This window comes from Lepidochelys kempii, chromosome 1 (genome assembly GCF_965140285.1).
Source record: "Lepidochelys kempii isolate rLepKem1 chromosome 1, rLepKem1.hap1, whole genome shotgun sequence".
In the NCBI taxonomy this organism is placed as follows: Eukaryota; Metazoa; Chordata; order Testudines; family Cheloniidae; genus Lepidochelys; species Lepidochelys kempii.
Window position 1 is genome coordinate 337,302,680 of NC_136380.1, and position 22,057 is coordinate 337,324,736.

At 42.5% G+C, this 22,057-nt stretch overlaps 1 protein-coding gene across 4 annotated transcripts in view; it reads left to right on the forward strand.

Annotated features, from left to right (window-relative positions):
* Nucleotides 1-22,057, forward strand: part of FAM107B (family with sequence similarity 107 member B) — an 88,023-nt gene that overhangs the window by 40,317 nt on the left and 25,649 nt on the right. The window contains exon 2 of one of the 4 annotated variants that reach the window (XM_073328701.2): nucleotides 17,229-17,373. The exons of 2 other annotated variants lie outside the window; for them this stretch is intronic. In XM_073328701.2, the coding sequence (XP_073184802.1) occupies nucleotides 17,295-17,373 (79 nt within the window). In that variant the 5' untranslated portion in view covers nucleotides 17,229-17,294. Of the gene's footprint in view, nucleotides 1-17,228; nucleotides 17,374-17,914; nucleotides 17,937-22,057 lie in introns of those variants that run through there. One more of the 4 variants, XM_073328703.2, reaches the window with a different exon arrangement.

Genomic DNA, 22,057 nt, shown 5'->3' on the forward strand with positions numbered 1-22,057 from the left:
CTTGTGCCATTTTGTGCACTCATTTTATATTCCTACAAAACGATAGTTTAAAAATGCGCCTCCACTGAAAATTAGAACAGTAGCTCTTCCTAGTTAAACTACCGACACTGTGGTGCTAGTAATAATACCAAGCAATTACTTTAGAGCCAGCTTTCCTGCTAATTCCCAGTATATTGCGTATGGCAGCTGTTATTGCATTAGAATTTCCTCCTACCTTGCTTTGGATAGCATAATTGTTTTGAATAGCGTTGGTCACTAGTAGACTCTGATGCCTTACTGCTCTATTTTTAAGCCAATGGCACACTATGACCATGTGTTTTTAAGTGTGTTCTGTCATTTTTCATTATGCACCTTAGCCTCATTTCTGGAGAAGAACTTAATTATCAAACAGATATTTCATAAACATATGCTGACTTTTTCCTGATGATTTTCATCAGATATTTGGCGACATAAATGCATAACACCAGTGAAAGCAGCTACGCTGACTTAATGCCAGCTGAAGATCTGGCCCACAATTTTCATCTCTCTCTGGATTTTGATTTACTCAGAACGTGGACAATAAGTATCTAAACCAATATGGAAAATTATTTTCACCATGTTAAAAATTTGTATTCACTTCCCTTCATTTTTAACCTTAAGGGGTATAGCTAGTTAAATGATTTTTTAACTTTTTCTTTGCAGGGAGGCAATCTGTGCATGATCATTCATTTATTGGGTGGAGGAATTAGAGAAGTGTGGAAAAATAATCACACCCAAGGTGAAACTGGGGGAATTTAAGTAACTTTTGTGGTTGAATACTTTGCTTTCTGGCCTGGAATACCTTGAGGGCCTCAGTCCTGAAGCAAATAACCCAAAGAAAGGCAAGCCCTTTCTTGTTGTTTTGCTCACTAGGAAATCTAGGAACTAATAAGATGTCCACAGGCACTTTTTTTCAGCCTGTGGTTCCAACACCAATAGCTGACGAGACTTGGATTTTACAACTCTGTCGGTAAAAGCTTCTGGCTGGAAGGACGTGATGTCCGGGTCTGTGATGCTGAGCAATGTGAATGAAGGATGTGTACAATAATTGTACCTGGGTGTACACAGTACAATGTCCCAAATCCCTAGTTTCCCCCCCCCCCCCCAATTACTGTTAGATGTTTTTGTAAATAACTGGTAAAGAAATATAGTTAAAACTAGAAAAGTTGTATACGTGGAACATATCTCAGTCTCTGTTCAGTGATGTACATCCATGGCTGTCCAGGCTACTCCCACTTGAAGAACTTGGCCATATCCATCAGGAATGTGTGTCTGTGGAAATCCATTCTGAAGTAAACACTAACATGATCTGCTGGCTGAGAGGTGAACTCCAGCAACTGAATTTTCTTACGACTCTGGCCCTATTAGGTTGAATTTATGCTGCCCGTCTTCTCTTGTGATTATAACGCTGAAGCTCTCGGTGGGCTGTTGGCACCAAGGATTGAATCTGGGATCTCCTATCTCTAAAAGTGTGGCCTTCTGCCTAAGTTAAAGGGCCCACCCCTCTGAGCTAGGGCTGTGGCAGGCTTATCCTCTGCCCAGCCACCACTTGAGGGGGACGTGTATCACACTGCGTGAGTGTGGGTTACATGCAAGGGTGCCACAACAGGTGGGGTGGAGAGGGTCGAAGCCCCCTACCCCCACCCCCAATTTATTTGGTAAAATTTTGTCCCCTGGCTGGTAGTTCTGCTGCTGTGGCCTCAGAAGCAACGCGATACTGAGCTGGCGGATCTCCTTCCCCTGCCCATGGGGAACGGCAGTGACGGAGGAACTCGGGCTGCTGCTGGCTGGCAGGGTCGGCGCCGCCTATGGGAAGGGAGGATGCCGAGGAGCTGGAGGTGCTGATTCTGGGGAGGGGGCGCTGGTTGCCTGGTGAATGGCGGTGCTGCTGTGAGGTCTCTTATTGTGCAGCCTGTTGTGGCTCCACCCAGCAGCTTGAACTTCCCTGCTGTCTCCTAGTAATGCTTGGGTCAGGGCTGGACTGGCTCAGTCCCAGGCATCGGCCAGAGTGAAGGGCCCAGCCCAACTTCTGGGGGGGGAAGCTAGCACAGAAAAGCACCAACCCTACTCAGCAATTCAGCTCCATGGTGAAGGATCACATCTGCTAAGGTCCATCCTCCCTCACCCACCCAATTCTACCCCAATATCCTCCCTCTGCCGCTGTTACTATGGGGTAAATTTTTGTGAAATGTTCAGTAAATTGTTTTTTTTAGGTTTCACCCTCCTCCTGCTTGAGACCTCAGTAAACTAGTAGTTACTCCAGCTCTAAGCCTCAGCTTTCCCATCAGGTCTCACAAAGACAGAGGAACAAGGCGGGCACACCTACCTAGCTAACCAGTGACGCATGGAAGAGCTCACCAGTGAAATAACAGCCATGACCCCTTTTTAAGACTTCTCTGACTAACATAAGGACATGCCACCATCACACTCTTTCATCAGTTGGGGAAGAACTGGTTGTCATAGCAGCACTCTTGGGTGCTCTCATTCTGAAAGTGGAAAACTCCCAGTTCACCTCGATTTCATGATCTCAGCTGCCCTGTTAGGCTGGTTGGAGTCAGTGATTCCTTTCTAAAGAGGGGAGGTGATGGCACAGAATGCTCAGCATGCTGTACTAAGGTCAGTGATAAGTGGCGGTGCTCCTCTATCTTGCACAGAATGCCAATGGAGACCAAAAAGCTCATTGACTCATAGGCTAGCAGACGTGAGAACAAATTCTCAGTGAACTTTAACCCTAAACTATCAAGCTGGAAAACTGCCAGTCTATAAACTCTCTCATCATAATCATTTCTGCATCTCTAATATGGTTCACAGAAAGGAACCCCCGTTTATCATGGGAAATATTTTACGTGTCTGTGGTTCATAAAGGAATAGAGTAATTAGGCTACACCACACATTAAGGAGTATTTCTCTCTTACTGGTTACTGGGACATGGTTACTGAGGATTTTTAATACGGAGAACGAAGAGGTTCCCAGAAAACTTGACTTTTTTTTTTTTCAAAACAGATATTTTGCATCTCAGAAGTAAACTGTTTTAACTTCCTTAATTAAAAGTAATGATCAGCGCATGCAGACTAATAATAGAAATTAATTCTATTACACTTAATGTGAGAGTTACAATAATGGATTTATATCTTATTAAAATGGTTATTTCTTAGTGTGGTCATTTGCTGTAGCTCAAAATTTTCTTAACAAATGAAATTAATTTTCATACAGTGTTTGGAAAAAGGGCGAGAAACCAGATATGTATTTATAATTGCTACCAGTCAGGAATAAGGCATGTCTGTAATCCAGGATAGATTTATTATGAGATGAAATGGAAATGTCAAAGCACAAAAATAAGCAATAAAGTTGTTGGGGGGAAGAGAAGTTTTTCCATAACTGAAAAAGGGAAAATCCCCCAAAATAACTTTGCCTCAAAAACAGTAAAATCCGATGAAAGCTTCAGTTATCAGAATAAACTGGGACCAATACATGTTGATTTGTATGATTTGTTTGCATAATTGCATGCAAAGACATATATGGAAAAGTACAAGAAATATGTTATATACCATTTAGAATCTAGAGGATAAGCGTGAGTATGTGTTTCACACACTTAATGTGGCCCAGATTGTCTGTTCCACTTATGCAGAGGTGACGAAAACCTATAGGACTGTGAGCTGGTTGATCCACTGGCCTGGGGCTGTGGGAGAGTGCTGCCTTTGCAGCATCATGCCGTGCATCACTAGACCCCATGAGTGCTCCCCCTTCTGGATCTGTGCTTCCTGGAATTTTGGAGGTAGAGCTGGAGGCAGGAAATGATGGAGCAGGGGAACTAGCCACTGTCTGTGGTGTCTTCGTCTTCCGTACCCATGGATTTCTGGTGTGAAATCTGAGTGGGAGTTACTGCGTCTTGAAGTCACATTAATTCCTGCCTGTCTCATCAGTGACTGTGACCGTGCAGTTGCAAGAGGACTCTGGTAAGATCATTTAAAGGCCAGGAAAGAGCCCTACTCTCTGCTGGGAGTCGATTTGACTGGAGCAACAGTGTGGAGGGAATAACCCTGCATGGGAACTGGGTGTCCCCCGATCTCTGCATTCTGGGATGTGGTGGATTTGGAAGAATGCAAATCCTGCTTCCTCTATCAGCTCCCTAACACCTTCCCTTAAAGAGGACGATTTGAGAGGAACTCTGTGAAGAGAAACTTGCAAAGTTTCCTGTGGCCTCTGTATTCTCATCTGGGTATACCATAAAAATTTTAAACTTTAAACAGTGTCCACTGAAAATACATATGTCAGGGTTTTTTGGTATCCTGTTTAATTCTAGTTCTCTAAAGAAGAAAGTCCCTTCCCCTCATCTCCTGCAAATTTAGCAATGGCACAGTTCTGGGTTAAGCACTGTTCATGTGCAAGTGTAACCCACACACACTTCTTGGGTGTGGTGCTCTGTCTCATCTAGTGGCATTGAGACTACTCAGAGATTAATGAGTCTGCTCTTTAGCTCATGCAGTAGAGGCTCATGAACTAAGCTCCAGGGGTCTTAGGTTCGATCCTGCCCACTGACGACCATGGTCTGTTGGTGTTACACAAGGATTCAACATTCAGTAGCTTTTAGTTGTCGTCATTAAAAGCACAATACCTGGCAGTTAGGACAAGGTGGGGTTTTACCACACAGTCTCCTAACCCTGAAAAGGCTGAATAACAATTTTGGGGTTTTCATGTTCATTTTTTTTTTTTCCTTTTGGATTGAGACCAAGCATGAAACATTTCTACCCAAAACCTTCTGGGGATTGCAGTAGACATTAGTGGTGCAAATTTATCTATAGCAGTCACCATAGGCAATTGCTACAACAGAAATGTTTTTATGACTTTTAAAAAATTCAATAGATGGGTTCATACGGGCAAAGGGGTGGGGGGCTGTGGGTGCATTTCTTTTTTTTTTTAAATAAAGATACACCTGTGCGACATTGTGCTACTCCAGCACATGCTAACTAGAGTCCCCAGTCCTCCAAGCACTTATGGATGTGCTTATCTTTACATATGTGAGTCCATGGGGAATTACAGTATTAAAAAGTAGAGGTCAGATCTTCAGCTGGTGTAAATTGAGGAAGAGCCATTAATTTTAATGGTCCTGTGCCAATTTACACTAGCTGAGGATCCCATCCTGTAGTATTTTAAAGTGTGTGCCAGAAATCTTGATCATGTAATCAGTCTGAATTTCACGCTTCTTGAACTTAAGAATATATGTCCAAAAGATCAATGCAACTAGTGATTTTTTATTTTTGAGTGCCTTGCCCAATTGAGCCACATTAAAGGGGCCTGATTTTAAGAAGGCAGTTGCTTGGCACATTCTAAAAGTCAGACTTTTAAAGGGTTTCAGGCTAGGCAACCAGAAATTGAGGTGTCCAAAATCATTAGTTTCTCTTGAAAATCTTTACTATAATGTGATTAAGTGGAATGTTCAAATTTCGTGTCAACAGCTACAATTGGACCTCTGGAAGTATCAGTGAAGACACTGCTATCATTTTTCAGACAGCCACATCTGTGTCAAATTTAGCGTGGTAGAAACTAAACATATAGAGAACATTTTTGAGCCAGATTTATCCCTAATGTAACTCCACTGAAGTCAATGGAATTACATCAGTGATGAATTTGGCTCATTGTATTTTATTTATTATCCAGGATGTGTACGTAGCTACAGCACATCCTCGCCCCGGGTCTGGTACACGAGAGGAAAATATGCATGATTCCATCAGTACTTTGTTAATTTAATTATAACAACAGATGCAGCATTTAATCTATTTGACTTCTGTTATTGGGTTACTAAATCGTACTCCGAGAACACTTTCATTTAATTATCCCCATCTATCGCACGGAGTAATAATAAGCCTTACAGCTTTTCAAAATGTTAAGCAGCTTTGTATCTTCCTCTATACTCTACTACATCAATAAGCTAATATTTTTGCTGATAGTACTTTGTTTTGAAATAGGAGATGTAAATCTTTCTTCCGCTTAGCAATACCTATTTCCTGTTACAGTCGTTTAAAAAATAGATGTATTTTTCTCTGTGACATTTTCCCCCCCAGGGCCAATGAGCTCAAAGTTTTTAATGAAAAAGTAAGCCCCCTTCAGGACAGCACTTAAGCACTTGCTTAAAGTTAACGTGCTATTTGAGGCAGTGGCCTGAAAATAACAGCAGGGTTTCCACTTGTATTTCCAGTGGTGCAATTTTTATAGCCTTTTTAAAAAGAAATGTGTGCATTCCACTGATCATGATGTGATTAAGTGGGGGTTTCCTACTGAATGGTTAAGCCCAACTGCTAATGGGGACAGTAATTCCACTCTAGGAATGTCTGCAGTTGATTTAGCGGTTCTTAGGTCTCTATGTGTCTCAGTTCCATGTGGGTTTTGTCTCCTTTTCTTCTTAGAGCTGTGATATGTGCAATGAGCGTCTTGCCTTCTTGTGATTGCTGACTTGCTCTTTCCATTCCAGCGATACACTTTTGACCACTGTGTCAGATACCTCACAGCTGCACTGGTTACTGGTGCCTCCTAAGTCCATGGACCTGACTGGTAACTGTGTGGGCAGTCAGCTGCAAAGCAGTGTTACTACGGAAAGAGGAATTCTGCATTATTGGAATGAAAAGCACCCCAATTAAGTGGATTTCACTGTATAACATTTACAGCTTACTAATTTAACATAAATAATGCTTTGTCTCTTCATTTGGTTTCAGGTGAACAGTCTTTGCTTTTAAACTTCATGTCCTTTTGCTCTGTTCCTGTTAATTTTGAATACTTCTTCCCTCCAAATATGTAGGCATATTTCTCCCTTCTCCCCGTCCTACACATTGGAACTTCTTCTAATTGTGTGAGTGCTTATTTCACCTGTTTACATAATGTTTCTGCAATATGTTTCTGCAATATCAGGAAAGGGGCTTTGCAACATATGCCATATTTGGTAGGAAATTCTGGTGCAAGAAAATTGAACTGAGGCAGAACCCCATCTATTTTGACAGTGTTCATAACAGATAACAAGAACATGTAGCTTCTGATTCTTTAGCTGATTACTACAGACCGATGATAATAATGCTACTTGCATTCATTTTATTATCATGTGATTAGTGTAAAACAGGGGCTCTCAATCTTTTCAGACTGCTGTACCCCTTTCGGGAGTCTAATATGTCTTGCGTAGTCCCAGGTTTCATCTCACTTAAAAACTACTTGCTTACAAAATCAGACCTAAAAATACAAAAGTGTCACAGCACACAGTTATTGAACAATTTCTGACTCTAATTATATGCTAAAAATGATAAAATAAATCAATTGGAATATAAATATTGTACTTACATTTCAGTGTATCGTTTATAAAGCAGGATAAACAAGTCATTGTCTGTATGAAATTTTAGTTCGTACTGACTTCGCTAGTGCTTTTTATGTAACCTGTTGTAAAACTAGGCAATATCTAGATGAGTTGATGTACTCCCTGGAAGACCTCTGCATACCCCCAGAGGTATGTGTACCCTTGGTTAAGCGTCACTGATGTAAAAAGTATGGTAGACAGTGTGACGAGTAATACAGGAAATGATTCAAAGGATACTTTCCATGATTTCCTGTTCCCTGGTGTATGACACTGGAAGCAACTGGCACACTGGAAATATTGTTGAAAACATGGGCAGGTTAGACTTATCAGGTGCAAGTAATTTAAGAAACGTGGGGTGAAATCCTGACCCTGCTGAAGTGTAGACCCTATTGAAATCCCACAAGGTGCCTATTTCCATCTTTAGGCACCTAAATACCTTTAAACATTTGGCCCCCTAAGTGCCTACCTCACTTTTGAACTGGGGACCTAGGAACTTCTGAAAATTTTAACCCAAGTCCATGAGTTATTTTCAGTTAGTCAAATGGCAGGTAAATGTATCAAAAAATATACACCCTTATCTAAATTCTGATGATTCTTGAAGGTTTTAACAAGATAATGTAAAGTTATGTGGTGCCTGATACGATTCTTAGCCCTACCTTCTGTAAGTTCATTTTACCTTTTCTCTGCCATCATGAGAACACGTTCCACATTAAAAGGGCACCCACTGTGTTGCTACAGATGCTCGCAGTCACATAGAGTTCTGAATGGCTGTCAGACAGTGGCTGATTGACTACAGCAGCGGTCTCCATTGAGCCAGTGATCTAGCAGCCCAAAGCTCCGTATCCCATGAGTTCCTTTTTTCTTTTTTTTTTAAGCAATAATTTAATGTTTAAGACCTAATAATCAAGAGGTGGGATATATCATGAAGAATAACAAAGTGTTCGGAGGAGCCGATTGTCATTAGCTTGGCTTCAGGCTGTTGGTCCCAGCTGCTCTTCGGTGCCCAAAGAATCCCTGCCATGCTGTCGTCATTGCTAATATCATGGAAACTTTTTTTTAAAGGTTCTGTGAGAGCTGTTGCATTGTGCACAGTCTAGGATATTACTATTCAGCCCCCCAACCAGTCAAGTCTTTGGGATAATTTTCAATCTTTCAGTGGAAATTATACTGACTAGATAGTGGATTTTTTTTTTTAATGAATCAAGAAATCTGGCAAGCGGGGGGAAGATATTGAGCATTTCTATTATCTCAACAATTCTCTTTGGCAGAGAGGGGACGGTGGTCAGGAATCTCTTTCTCTCACACACACATACGCACATGTATGGGTGTTATACATTTGTATTTTTCAGTATCCTCAGAAAAATGCTAGTTTTAGTAGTAGAAGTTGTTTCTCCATTAAAACTAATAGGCATGATCCCTCTATTTTCCTATATGCAAAACACTTGTTGGAGTCGCTGGAAATACTGTGTCCACCTTTACTTCCTTATATAGCACCCAAAGTGCACTAAGCAGGATTGCAGAAATAGTAGGTTGTGGTGGTCTACAGCAGTAACTTAGTTCCTTGAAAGGAAACTTCAGATTCAGCAAGTCCAGGTTCACTTCCTAGCTTTGCTACAGACTTGTGTAATGTAGGGCATCACTTAATCTCTGTGTGTTTTGTGTATTTAGATTTAGTTTTTGGGGCAGGGACACTATGCTGACTGTGTGTGTATGCATAGCACCTAACACAATAGAATCACTATCTCAGCTGGGACACTAGGCACTTTTGTAATACGAAATAATATATCTTACATGGCTTTCATTTGAGTTTTTTGTCTTGTGTATTTCAATCAGCCTGCTATAATTCTTTACTCGCAAGTTGTCATAAAAGACAAGCAAAGCAGCAGTTTCCTTCCTAAAGTTTCTTTAGAAGAAATCTTCTCGATTTTTTCCTTCTGGCACACACCAATTTTATCCTGAAGTGTTGCCATACATAATTTACTGCAATCTTGTCTGCACTAAAAAGTTGTACCACCTTACACCAGTATGGTTAAAGCGGTACAATCCACACAGTGTGGACACAGTTATACTGGTATAAAGGTACTCTATGCTAGTAAAGCTATTCCCATACAGGAAGGGGAATAAGCTATAATAGTATATGGCACCTTTATACTGGCATAACAATGTCCACATGAGGATTTTTACTGGTCTATCTGTAAAAAATCACAACTCTAACTGACATAGTTTTACTGGTACAAGTTTCAAGTGTAGAACAGGACTTAGTCCAATACCACTAATGCCACCAATGGCACTACCATTGGTGCGGCTGTAATGCTGTAGGTGAAGAGAAGACACAAGGAGTAATAAACACTGAAGGGCTGTCAATGCTGGGAAAATTTTCTGTGTTGCTTCTGGTGGCCTGATCCCTTTTTACTGAATGGTTTTCAAAACCTCAGGTCAGGCTGCCTTAAACCACGTAACACCACATCTTTGCTGTGGTTATATCCAGTTTTTAAATTGCTTTAGCTGGACCACTTTTTAAGAGGGTTAGTAAATGTCCCTTGTGTAGATAGGGTCTTAGATGTAAGAATGGTGCCTGGTGGAATGGCAGGGAGGGCTTAGTCAAGTTGGTATTTGAAATGGTCTCCAGAAAATATACAGTACAAAAAAAACACGAAGGAGAAACTTGTTAATATTTCATATCAAAATTATAGGATTACTGCACATTTTCTTGATGGAATGGTAAATTAGCTGTTCCTAGTAATCGATGCAGTCTGAAAAATCTAATGTGTAAAAACCAAAAGTCACACTGAAACACTGTCTGAAACTGGCGTATTTTCTCCCTTTTGTGCTTTGAGACATTTGAAGAGCCCATGCTGTTTTAGGGGAGGACCGTTTTTGATAAATGATTGTTATTGCTAAGACACTCTTGAGGACAGTGCTATATGCACTAGGAAGGGCTTAAACCCTCAGGCTTTTGGCCTTTTATTGATGGTTTTTTCAATGTGGACCTTAAGCTCTAAGAAGCTGAGTTTTCTTTAAATTTATATATTTATTAGTGCAGCTTGATGGATATCTTTTTTTTATTATGTGTTTGTATTTCTGCGTGAAAAATTGTGGACAAAAAATAAAAATCAGAAAAGAATAAGAGTGCTATAATGACTGAAATAAAGAAAATGCATAAAAGTACATGAAAAGCAAAATATCGGCATCCCCAGGCTTTCAAGCCGTAAAACTAAGGTATTTTATTCCTCCAACACTGAAAAGAGGTTTCACAGCCATTATGATGATTCCAATCCATTTTCTTAAATTTCCACTGTTATTTTATTAACCCCTATTTTTTAGCTTGCTTTTCAGTACTACCAATACGATTTCTCTCCAACGTAATATACAAGTGAAAATTATTTACTGGTTTAGTAGAATTTGGGTTTTGCCTTTTGAACAGAACATTTGTTTTTAGAAGCAATAATATTCCTTGTTTAAAAAAACAGATATTCATAATGAAATTGTTCTGTATCTCTTCCAGAAGTTTAGTCAAGGTGCTGCTTATCCTAAAATAAAGTGTAAGATCGTTCTAATGAATTTGTATGCCTTCTGTAGAGGCTTTCATCCTAAGATCTCAAAGCACTTTAATAAAGTAGGCTTCACTGCTCCTATAAGGAAGGGAGTGGTGGTCCCATTTTATAAATAGGGCAATTGAGCTCAAAGAGTTTGAGGCCTGTATTTTCAAAAGTGACCACTATTTTTTGCTATCTCAATTTTAAGGTGCCCAACTTAGTGTCTCATGTTGGGCACCCAAAAATTGAAGCACGCAAAATTAATGGACGCTTTTAGAAAACAGAGCTCAGTGACTTGCCCAGAGTCACAAAGCAAGTCTGTGGTATCGTAGAGTAGAATCTCTCTCTCTCGACTCTTGGCCCTACACTCTAATTACTAGGCCACACGCTAGCCACATGATAGAATTTGTGTGGTTGTATCTACTGGAATGTACAGATCCAATTTTATAAAAGTTACTTAATTCATGGAACGTGTGCCCTTTCCTCGGCGCTGCAGGCCGTTTACTTTGCAAGTAAATTTTAAAACCTGGTCAAATGAAGTGTCTGAGTCTGACCTAAAAGGGAAGTGTTAAGTTTCTGTTTGGCAATTCATTGTTGCTTGGTGCTGTTACAATACCTTTAAGTAAATGGGTTGGGAAACTGTTGATACTGCAAGTAGAAAGATGATTGGAACTTGAGCAATTTTAGTGGAAATGTTTGCAGGGACTGGGGAGAACTAGTTCCTCTTATTTGGATTAATAGGATTGGTACTAGGCCAGGAATTTGACAAAGAGTAAAGAACTACCCCCGCATACACTCTTTAAAATTACTCTGCTTGCATTTCAGGATCATGGAGCAACTTCAATAGCTGAAGAATGTTTTAGGCCAGGGATTTCACAGGGTGAGCTACATCTGCAGAGAGAAAGGTGTGACTCAGTTTCCTCTTCCATTCACAATTTCATAGACCACATCCACTCTGTCTTGATTGCAAGGACCAGTTCCCTCTCTTTCAAAATTGTGTAATATCCCTGTGGCATCTACAGCAATTGCTTATGTGAAAAATTATGAGCCAGGAAGTATTTAGAGTGGGATTTCTAAATCTCTGAGCAATGGCCGATCTCTGATCCCAGTGAAGTCGATGAAAGTTTTACCATTGATTTCAAGGGAAGCAGAGTTGGGCCATCTCTGAAAATCCCTGCCTTAATGTATATGGTTAGTTCTTTTCCAGATGCTAAACTGCATTAAGGGAGGGGCCGGTATCTTGTGACTATCCACCTAAACAGGGGCTGTCAGCTTAGGCTCTGCAGATCACCAGTGGTCCATGAACAATAGTATGAATACAGTTGTTTTAGGCTCTGAGAGGAAGTCCATAGTGCCTCTGTTTGGTAAAGAAAGAGAGGGCTCCATAAGAAGAGCTTCAGAGGATGAGGAATTTAGATGAGGATTCATTTCAGATGAGATTCATTTCAGGGGGTGAAATGAATTTGTTACAGGATCTTAATTAAATGTGTCAACCCTTTCTTTCTGCATTATCATCCCCTTGCTTTTTTAAAAAACAAATGGGCTGTTTTTACCATTAAAAGAGTGCAGGCATCAGGTTACAGGTTCTTCCTCTCCCTTTCTTCCTACCTCCTACAAGTAACTGGAAGGTAACACTGCGGTCTCATTCCAGGTGGCCTCAATATGGTAACTCTCCCCATACCTCCTTAGCAGCTGCTTGCTGCCAGGCTGGGGAGCAGGGATATCTGTTGGCTTGCAGGTTTCTCCTTGAGGGTAGCAGAAGCTGGGCCTAACAGACAGCCCACTGAGTTGCCTATTCATCTGGTGAGTAAAGATCAGAGATGACTTCAGAAATGAAGTGGTACAGCTGGCAACTGGTCGTTACTGTTACAAATGAATAGGTATTTATCCTATTAATTAGGCAGCTATTGTCAAAATCTGAGATAGGGACATCTTTTCAGCCTGTCTGCCTTAAAGATAATCTGGGGCACAGAGACAGTGTTTGTAAGGGGACTCTAATGTAAGGTGAATGGAAGTGAAGAAGGGTTTCTTCAGATTCCCCTTCTCTTTTCCTCTGTCCTGAGTGTAGGCTGTAGAAGAGCCGGCTGTAACCTCTTTCAGAGCCATTTGTTGTGTTGGCTGGCCATATTTGAGTGCTTTAGGGCAGTGGTTCTCAACCAGGAGTACACAGAAGTTTTCCAGGGGGTACATCAACTCATCTAGATATTTGCCTAGTTTTACAACAGGTTACATAAAAAAATCACTAGTGAAGTCAGTCCAAACTGAAATTTCCTCCAGACAATGACTTGTTTATACTGCTTTATCTATGGTACACTGAAATGTAAGTACAATATTTATATTCCGATTGATTTATTTTATAGTGTTCAGTAATAGTGGGCTGTGACCCTTTTTTGTGTGTATTTTTATGTCTGATTTTGTAAGCAAGAAGTTTTTAAGTGAGGTGAAACTTGGGGTACGCAAGACAAATCAGACTCCTAAAAGGGGTATGGTAGTCTGGAAAGGTTGAGAATCACTGCTTTAGGGTACCTCCGCACAGCAGCTGGGAGGTGTCATTCCCAGTTTGAGTAGACGTACACATGCTAGCTGCGTTCGAGCTAGCTCCTAAAACAGCAAAGTGTGGCTAGCCACCCCTGTATGTGCCCAGGGGGTCAGGCAGAATGCTCTTTGGCAGCTAGCCTGAGCTGCTGCCTGTGCCCCTCCAGTCACACTGCTATTTTTAGGTGCTAGCTCAAGCAGAGCTAGCATGTGTATGTCTACCCCCACTGGGAATTATACCTCCCAGTCTGACGAGCAAAGAACCAGACACTGACCTGGGTGCTGATTTCCTTGCTGCTGCTGCAGTCTGGCTAGTCAGCAGGAGGCTAGGAGCCCAAGACCTCCCACATCCCATTCCTGTCTTTGCCCAGGGCTCGGTGTGTGGCCTTGAAGTCGCCTAACCTCTCCGTGCCTCAGTATCTTTTTCTATAAGATTGAGAGGACTGTGATGCTTTTTTCCTTGGAGGAAGAGCGTGAAGATTGATTAGGTCATGTGTGTAATGTGCTGAAAGCCCCCCAAGTGCACTGGGGGGGAACTTAAAATCCCAGAATTGGCTGGCCCAGTTGGAGCAGAGGTAGACAAAGAGTAGCTTTTAAGTTCACCTCTTCAGAGCAGAGCTCAAGTGAGCCATCGCTTGAGGGCTCCAGGAAAGGAGGATGTGGGGGGCGGGGGGAGGGTTCTGCCACTTCCAAGGGGGCTGCTGGACACCCCCTGAATGTTTGAGGGTGGACAGTCTCTGGATTACTGCCCTGATCCCTTGGTCTCCAGGGGCTTGACAGCAGAAAAACTGTGTGGGGGAATGATAACTCTAATATTCCCTTACATGCCTTCTCACCCCCAAGCTATCTCAGCTGTCCTCTGGTACACAGATTGTAACTAGTCTATAGCAGTGGCCCCTTTTTTCTCCCTCCAACTATCTCTAATGAAAAGCAGCTTCCAGTTTTGCACACTACATCCTGAAAGGAGACCAACATTCATGTAGCTTCTAATCTGTGCTCCTGGAGGATACATTTTATCTGTGTGTGCAAAGCTTTCTGCATATGTTTGGTTTTTATTTTAAAATCATGCCATTCTGACTCCTCTGTGAAAGGGAGATTAAAGGTCCAAAGGATGCTCAACTTTGTGAGGAAAAGATCTACAGGTTGTTTGGTCAGAGATGCATTTCTTTAGAAAACGATGCCCCTCTGTCTGGGGGGAGGTGCAGTCTCCGTTGCCTGTATCTCCTGTAGGCTGGCTGCTGCTTAGTCTTGCTCTGGTGTCTTTGCTTCCTGATTTGTGAGGCTGTGATGGGATCTGCTCATTGTAAGTATACATAGAGCAGAAAAAGGGCCATATCTGTCAAGGCTGGTAGCTTGGAAACTGATCTATCTTGAGGATACTGTTCTCTGTTAATTTCTGGTTTTGGAGCCATTCCTGCTGCTAGACAAAATTTTAAAAATGCATCTTTTGACTCTCAGGGCTGGTCTACACTACAGGGGGGATCAATCTAAGTTACGCAACTTCAGCTACGTGAATAACGTAGCTGAAGTCGACGTACTTAAATCTACTTACCATGGTGTCTTCACTGCGGTGTGTCGACGGGGCATGCTCTCCCATCGATTCCCCTTGCACTTCTCGTTGAGGTGGAGTACCAGAGTCTACGCTAGAGCGATGGGCAGTTGATTTATCGTGTATATACTAGACACGTTAAATCGACCCCTGCTGGATTGATCGCTGCCCGTCGATCTGGCCGGTAGTGTAGACAAGCCCTCAGTAAATGCACTAGTGCACGCAGGCATCTCTACTGTATCTTGCCACCTCATATAACTACTGTTTACAAGCTTTGCAGACTTATTCATCCTGACTGTCCTTATTCCCCTAATGGCATAGGCCCTAGCTTTATTAAGATATTTCCCTGAGCCTTGCTGTGACTAGTATCTGTGCTCACCCCACCTGTCAGGGATCCCACTGTTGCAGTTTAAATCTACAGGGCACTGTGCCTTTGCTGTGGTGAGCCCTAGGATCTGCTTGACCCCCTTCTTTCTGTCTCTCGCTCCACTTATAAGACGATGCTGTCACATGATGTCTTATTAGTATAACTATTATTGGTCCCTTATATACTGCCATCTCCCGCAAACCCTCCTCCTCCTCTTTGTATTCGATTCTCTTTTGCTTTATGTACTTAATTTTTTAAAAAGAAAAGGAGTATTTGTGGCACCTTAGAGACTCACAAATTTATTTGAGCATAAGCTTTCGTGAGCTACAGCTCACTTCATCGGATGCATTGAATTCCACTGAATGCATCCGATGAAGTGAGCTGTAGCTCACGAAAGCTTATGCTCAAATAAATTTGTTAGTCTCTAAGGTGCCACAAGTACTCCTGTTCTTTTTGCGAATACAGACTAACACTGCTGCTACTCTGAAACCTTAATTTTTTAAGAGTGCCATGCCTAACAATATCTCAGAAAACAAAGACTTAATAAAACAGGTTGGGGCAGGAGAGCGAGTCTCTCTGTCTTTGAACACAGCATGGGGATGGATCTTTGATAATGAGGCCAGAGCCAAGACTTGCAGTTTGGGAATGTAAAATTTTAGTTTCTTTTCTGTCTCTAAGGACGAGTGTGTGTCTGGCTGATGGCAGGACTAAACCTTGGTATGTTAAGCCACCATTTCTTTTATTCCATTCCCCCTCCCCCCCTCCAGTTTTGAATAAATCTAGTTTTATGGAATTCTTCTAGTGCAGTGGTGGACAAACTTTTTGGCCTGAGGGCCACATCTGGGTATGGAAATCGTATGGTGGGCCGTGAATGCTCACAAAATTGGGGTTGTGGTGTGTGAGGGGGTGAGGGCTCCAGCTGGAGGTGTGGGCTCTGAGGTGGTGCTGAGGATGAGGGGTTTGGGGTGCAGGAGGGTGCTCTGGGCTGGGACTGAGGGGTTCGGAAGGCAGGAGGGGGATCAGGGCTGGGGCAGGGGGTTGGGGCGCCGGAGGAGAGGACTCTGGGGTGGTGCTGAGGATGAGGGGTTTGGGGTGCAGGAGGAGGATCAGGGCTGGGGTCGAGGGGTTTGGAAGGTGGGAGCAGGATCAGGGCAGGGGGTCAGGGCCCGGGAGGGGGTCAGGGGTGCAGGCTCCAGGCGGTGCTTACCTCAAGCAGCTCCTGGAAGCAGCAGCATGTCCCCGCTCCGGCTCCTATGCGGAGGTGCAGCCAGGCAGCTCTGCATGCTTCCCTGTCCGCAGGTGCTGCCGCTGCAGCTCCCATTACCTGCAGTTCTCGGCCAATGGGAGCTGCAGAAGCGGTGCTTATGGTGGGGCAGCGTGCAGAGCTCCCTGGCTGCCCCTACACCTAGGAGCCGGAGAAGGGACATGCCGCTGCTTCCAGGAGCCGGGCGGAGCCACAGCACACGCGGAAGCAGGGCAAGCCCCCAACCCCGCTTCAGTTTAGGCACCTAAATGAAGTGGTCACGTTTTTAAAAGCTCTCAGTACTTCCCAACTCCATTTGTTCTTAATAAGAACTGCCGAGTGCTAAGCACTCTTACAAAATCTGGTCCTAGTTGTGCATGCTTTTAGCAATGTTGAAAATCTTGCCCTGTATTATAAAATAAAATAATATGGGCCCTATTTAAATAAAGTAGACATTATGAAGTATGTTAAACTGAAGAACCGCTGGGACATGGGTTTTTTTAGTAAAAAAAAAAAAACCAAACCCCAAACAAACCAGATTTGGGATCATGAGTAAGATTTCCAATGCCATAATTTTTTTAGTTGTAACTATTTTGCATAAAATCCTCTTTGTCAAGGTTTTTTTTCTTCTGCTCCTTTCCAAGGTAATTTCTGCTACTGTCTGTAGGAAGTCCTTTACCACTGGGTGACACTGTTTGACAGTATTCTTGATGTTCACTACAGTAAAGCCTGAAGAAGCTGTCCTTGAACTTCTGATTTTCATACTGAAACGCCTAGAATTTATATTAGGTATGCTGTCTTCATATGTAGTCCCAAAATGTGATTTATCTGGCTCTGCCATAATCTGTCCAGTGTTTGAATTCATTCCTGATGAAACACTGTTGATGTCAATGGAATTACATGAGGGACAAATCAGGTCTGATTCTGACCTTTCTTCCCCCCCCGGCCTGCCCCGTAATCATATTTTAAAGTAATTTAAGGTTTGAAGAAAATTTACAGTTGCTCTGGGTTGTGTATGGATTAATGATGAACTGCATATTAATGAATTGCTAATTCCTTTTTGGGGGAACAATATTAATGCAAATTATGCTGTCACGTTTATTTCCCAGGAGGCAATAATTTGAATGATCTGATTCTACTAAAAGTCAAATTTGATGCAGTAGGCACAGATTAACATTATAACTCTTCAGTGAGAACCAGATTTCATATACTTGGTTACATATTTTTAGTAAATCTTGCTTAATCCCTGTAAAATGAATTGTGTGTGTATACCCCTAAACAATATTTCTTTTATTACTGCAGAAGCAAATGTGGTTCATCCGTATGCATGCGTTCTTTGGAACAAGTCCAGGGTAGGATCAGATTGTTCCCTTGTCCCCAGCATGTTCTCTTCCCTCCCCCCCGCCCCCACAAGGCTGTCCCATATATAGGTTTGAACACTGACAAGACCATGGTGTTACCCTTAATATAAAGGACGTAGAGAAATTGATAAACGTATTTCTAAAGAGGCAGAAAATCGAAGCCAAAAGGTGTACCTGAGCCTTTATAGCCTGATTTGATTCTCGTCAGTCTCTATTGAGAGTCAGCATTGGTTAGTGGATTGGGCACTGGACAGGGAATTAGGAGAGCTGGGTTCTGTTCCCAGCTGTGCCATTGTTGTATGCGGGGAGACCTTGGGCAAGTCACATACCTTCCCTGTGCCTCAGTTTTCCCATATGTAAAATGGAGCTAATGATACTTATCTTTTCTCAAGTGTTTTGAGGGCTACTGATGAAAAGCTCTATATAATAGCTAGGTGGTATTATCATTGACCAGCTGAGAGGTCATGGGCAAGTCTCTTCACTTTTCTGCACCTTCCCACCGCCCCCCCCCCAACTTTTTATCTATTTTGTCAATTTGGACTATTTGCTCTGTGGAGCAGGGCCTGTCTCTTACTATGTGTATGTACCGTGCCTGGCATGCACAATATGACCCCCAGGAGTCTCCAAGTGCTGCTGTAATATGTATTAATTAATGGTGCTAGTCTCTCTTCTGCACCTTTGATTCCACCTCAGTCTACCCTACGGTTTGAACAACTCCTCTAGTATGGAAATCTGGCTCATTACATCCTGGAAGGGATATTCTTCCTTCTTCCCTTCCCTGCCCCCAATTCAACAATGGTATTTGTGACTGCAGCTTTTCACCATTTTAATCTAGCAGCTTCCTTTAACTATAATTCTAAGCAGGAATGGAACTATGTATATCTTATAATTCACCTCTTCACCCTCTGAAGCAGCAATTCTGAGTTTTCCATAGGATCTTGCAGCCACAGTGTGAAACCTTTGGGAGAACTAAATACAGCGTCTGTCCACCAACCCTTCCCAGTGTCTTTGGAAAGTGTAAAAATTCTCAAAGCCATGTGTCTGTTGCTGCCCATTGTTATTCCATGCAGATTACAGAACTGTGGTTCACTCCTCAGTGTAACTGCTCTGTTGGGAATTGTTCAGACCCAAGGAGGTTCATTTATCCAGCATATCCCTCAATATATCTGATTGTTTTTCTCTTGGAAGCACTGGGATGTAGAATGAGTCTGGTGGTGTTCGAAAAAGAGATGCTAGCTTATAAATATGAAGCGAGAAGCACTAATGTGGTGGCAATTGAAGAAGCAAACACTGCCACGTTTAGTCTGTTCTTCTTCCTTTGGGTGTCCGTAAACCTTCCAATGCAAACATCTTTAAGCAGATATTGCCTATTCTGGCTGCTCCATCTGTGTTCGGTTGATGTTACAGTCACTGTAGTATTTTGAGCGGGTTGGGGAAACAAACTTTAAATATTTAATTGGATTTCCTGGAGGTTTTGAGTGGTTTAACTAGTTTAATACCCACTCAAGTCACAACAGAAGTAGTTGTAGCTAGCAATGCCTGCTGCTTTCTGGATTCCAAATCCCCAACATTATTGGAGTATCTTAGGCTATGTCTACACTACAGCAGGGATTGACCCTCTGAGATCGATCCACTGGTGGTCAATTTATAGGGTCTAGTGAATCTAGTAGATCTAGCAGATCGCTCTCTAGTTAACCCCTGTACTCTACCCCCAACGAGAAGAGTAAGGTAAGTCGATGGGACCCCCTGTGGTGTAGACCCCGCAGTAACTTGACCTAAGGTACATCAACTCCAGCTACGTTATTCACATAGCTGGAGTTGCGTAGTGTATCTCGACTTACCGCGGTAGTGTAGACATAGCCTTAGGACTGGATCCTGCACCACTTAAATCACTGGTAGCCTTGCTGTTGTCACCAATGGGAATAGGATCAGGTTTGTAGTCTCTTGGCAGGTAGGTGATTAATGAATCCATTAAATGCTGTTAGTAGTATCTTATTTCTTAGGTTTAACACTGGTCTCCAGCTAACCCCATTCAATACCATTCTAATCAACAAAACATTCCAAGATAATGTTATGGAGTTTGTCTCAGGCATGGCTGGCCTAATTTCACATCACTTACCAGGCTCACAACTTTCAAGTTCATACTTCCTATCTCCCATTATCACATAGCTTGCGATTCCAGGGGGAAAGACTGCAGCTGTTTTAGAGACGAGATTAACAATAATTAACCATAACTATTTGCATTTAAACACAATGTTAAAACAATGGGCTCTTTATTACTGCCTTCTCTCAACACAGTAACCAGGGCTTTCAAATCTATATGCCATGGATGAGGAGTTAGGTGGTTACTCGTCTAAGGGAAGTTTTATGTCGGGCTGTTCTGGGTATGGTAGAGATCCAGATATTCCAGATTTGCTACCTTTGCTGTCCCCTGGCATTGAAAACCACTTACTTTCTAACACTAAATAGTCTTTGGTCTTAATATAGGGGAATCTGGGTGAAAATTAATGGTTTGTGATACACAGGAAGTCAGACTAGACGATGTAACGGTCTCCTTCTGACTTTAAACTCTATATACCACCCTGCTGGGCTCACCTTGTACCAGTTTCCCTCCTTTCCCTGATGTTAGATTCACCATAAACTATCTCTTATTCTAGATCAGAGGTTCTCAAACTGTGGCCCGTGAGCTCCATTCAGGTGCTTCACACACAGTTCCCTCTAAGGTGCATGCCTGGGTGGCCACACACGAGAGAATGAAGGGCCACCCACCTAATTAGTGAAGCCGTGAACTAATTAGGTGCCTGGACCCTGGAGAAAACGTTCATGTAAGGTGAGGTGGTGACCTTGGGGAAATAGGGGGTACGTGGGAGGGGGCAGTGGGGGGATTTTGGGATGTGCAGGGCCGCGGCGGCCAGAAAAAGAGGCAACTTGCTCCAGCTCCAGGGCTGCAGCTGCCAGGGGGAGACCCCCCTTTCCCCCCCAGCCCCAGCTCGGGGGCTGCTGTGGCAGGAGAGACCCCCCTTCCCCCCAAGCCCCAGCTCGGGGGCTGCCATGGAGGGGGAGAGAGGACACATCCATTGCATTAGAAAGGAAAGACTATTGATATTAAAATATGAGTTGTGTGCTTTTATTTGTAGAACAAAAAAAGTTTTGTATTATGTTTTTCTTTATATAGTGCTTTTATCCAAAGTGCTTTACAATAGTTAGCTAATGGTGCAAACAACATTTGGAAATATCATTAAGTGGTCTGCCGAGACCCTCAGCAATTTTCAAGTGGTCTGTGAAAAAAAAAGTTTGAGAACCACTGCCCTAGATTATAAACTGGCCACAAATAGAATCATGAATACGCTGAAAGCTGATTATCTTGCCAACTTACGTTTGGTGTGTAAGCGCAAATCTTGGGTGGAATGACTGGGAAGGTAGAACTCCTCCTACCAAGGGCTGTCCACTGCTTGCCAACTGTTAAATAACCAATGAAGGAGGAGTGTCTAACTCCAACCAAGACTGGGTAAAAAGTTTTCCACAAATTGCTCTGGAGTACAAGCATATAGGGTGATACTGCATTCTGGAAGGAGGACGTTAACAGTCTTAATGACTCAGTGGACTATATAGGTACTGCTTGTTCTTTCCCACTCGCTACAAGCGGATTTAGCTTTCCAGAAAAAAATATCCATCCATATGAAAACTGTTTTTCATTCATGTGTTATAGCATCTTTGACCAGTCTAGTGCTTTACACTGAAACACTCACACACAACCTTGTATAATACATTATACTTGGATTGCTCCTTCCATCAGAGTGTTTTGAAATGCTTTGCAAACAATAGTGAAGTTGAGCTTCCAATGCTCCTGGGAGATAGCTAAATTATCCCCATTTTGCAGATGGAAAAATGGAGACACGCAGAGGTTCTGTGATTTGCTCAAGGTCACCTAGGAAGTCTGTGCTGGAGCCAGGAACAGAAGCCAGGTCTCCAGATTCCTAGACCTGTGCCAAAAGTGTGCCCTTTATCTGGTGTAAATAGCATATGTGGTAGTGTATTACTATGAGAATATTAAAACAATCACTACAATATGTTTATCATTTATGTACTGCCATAGGTGTATCCCTATGGTA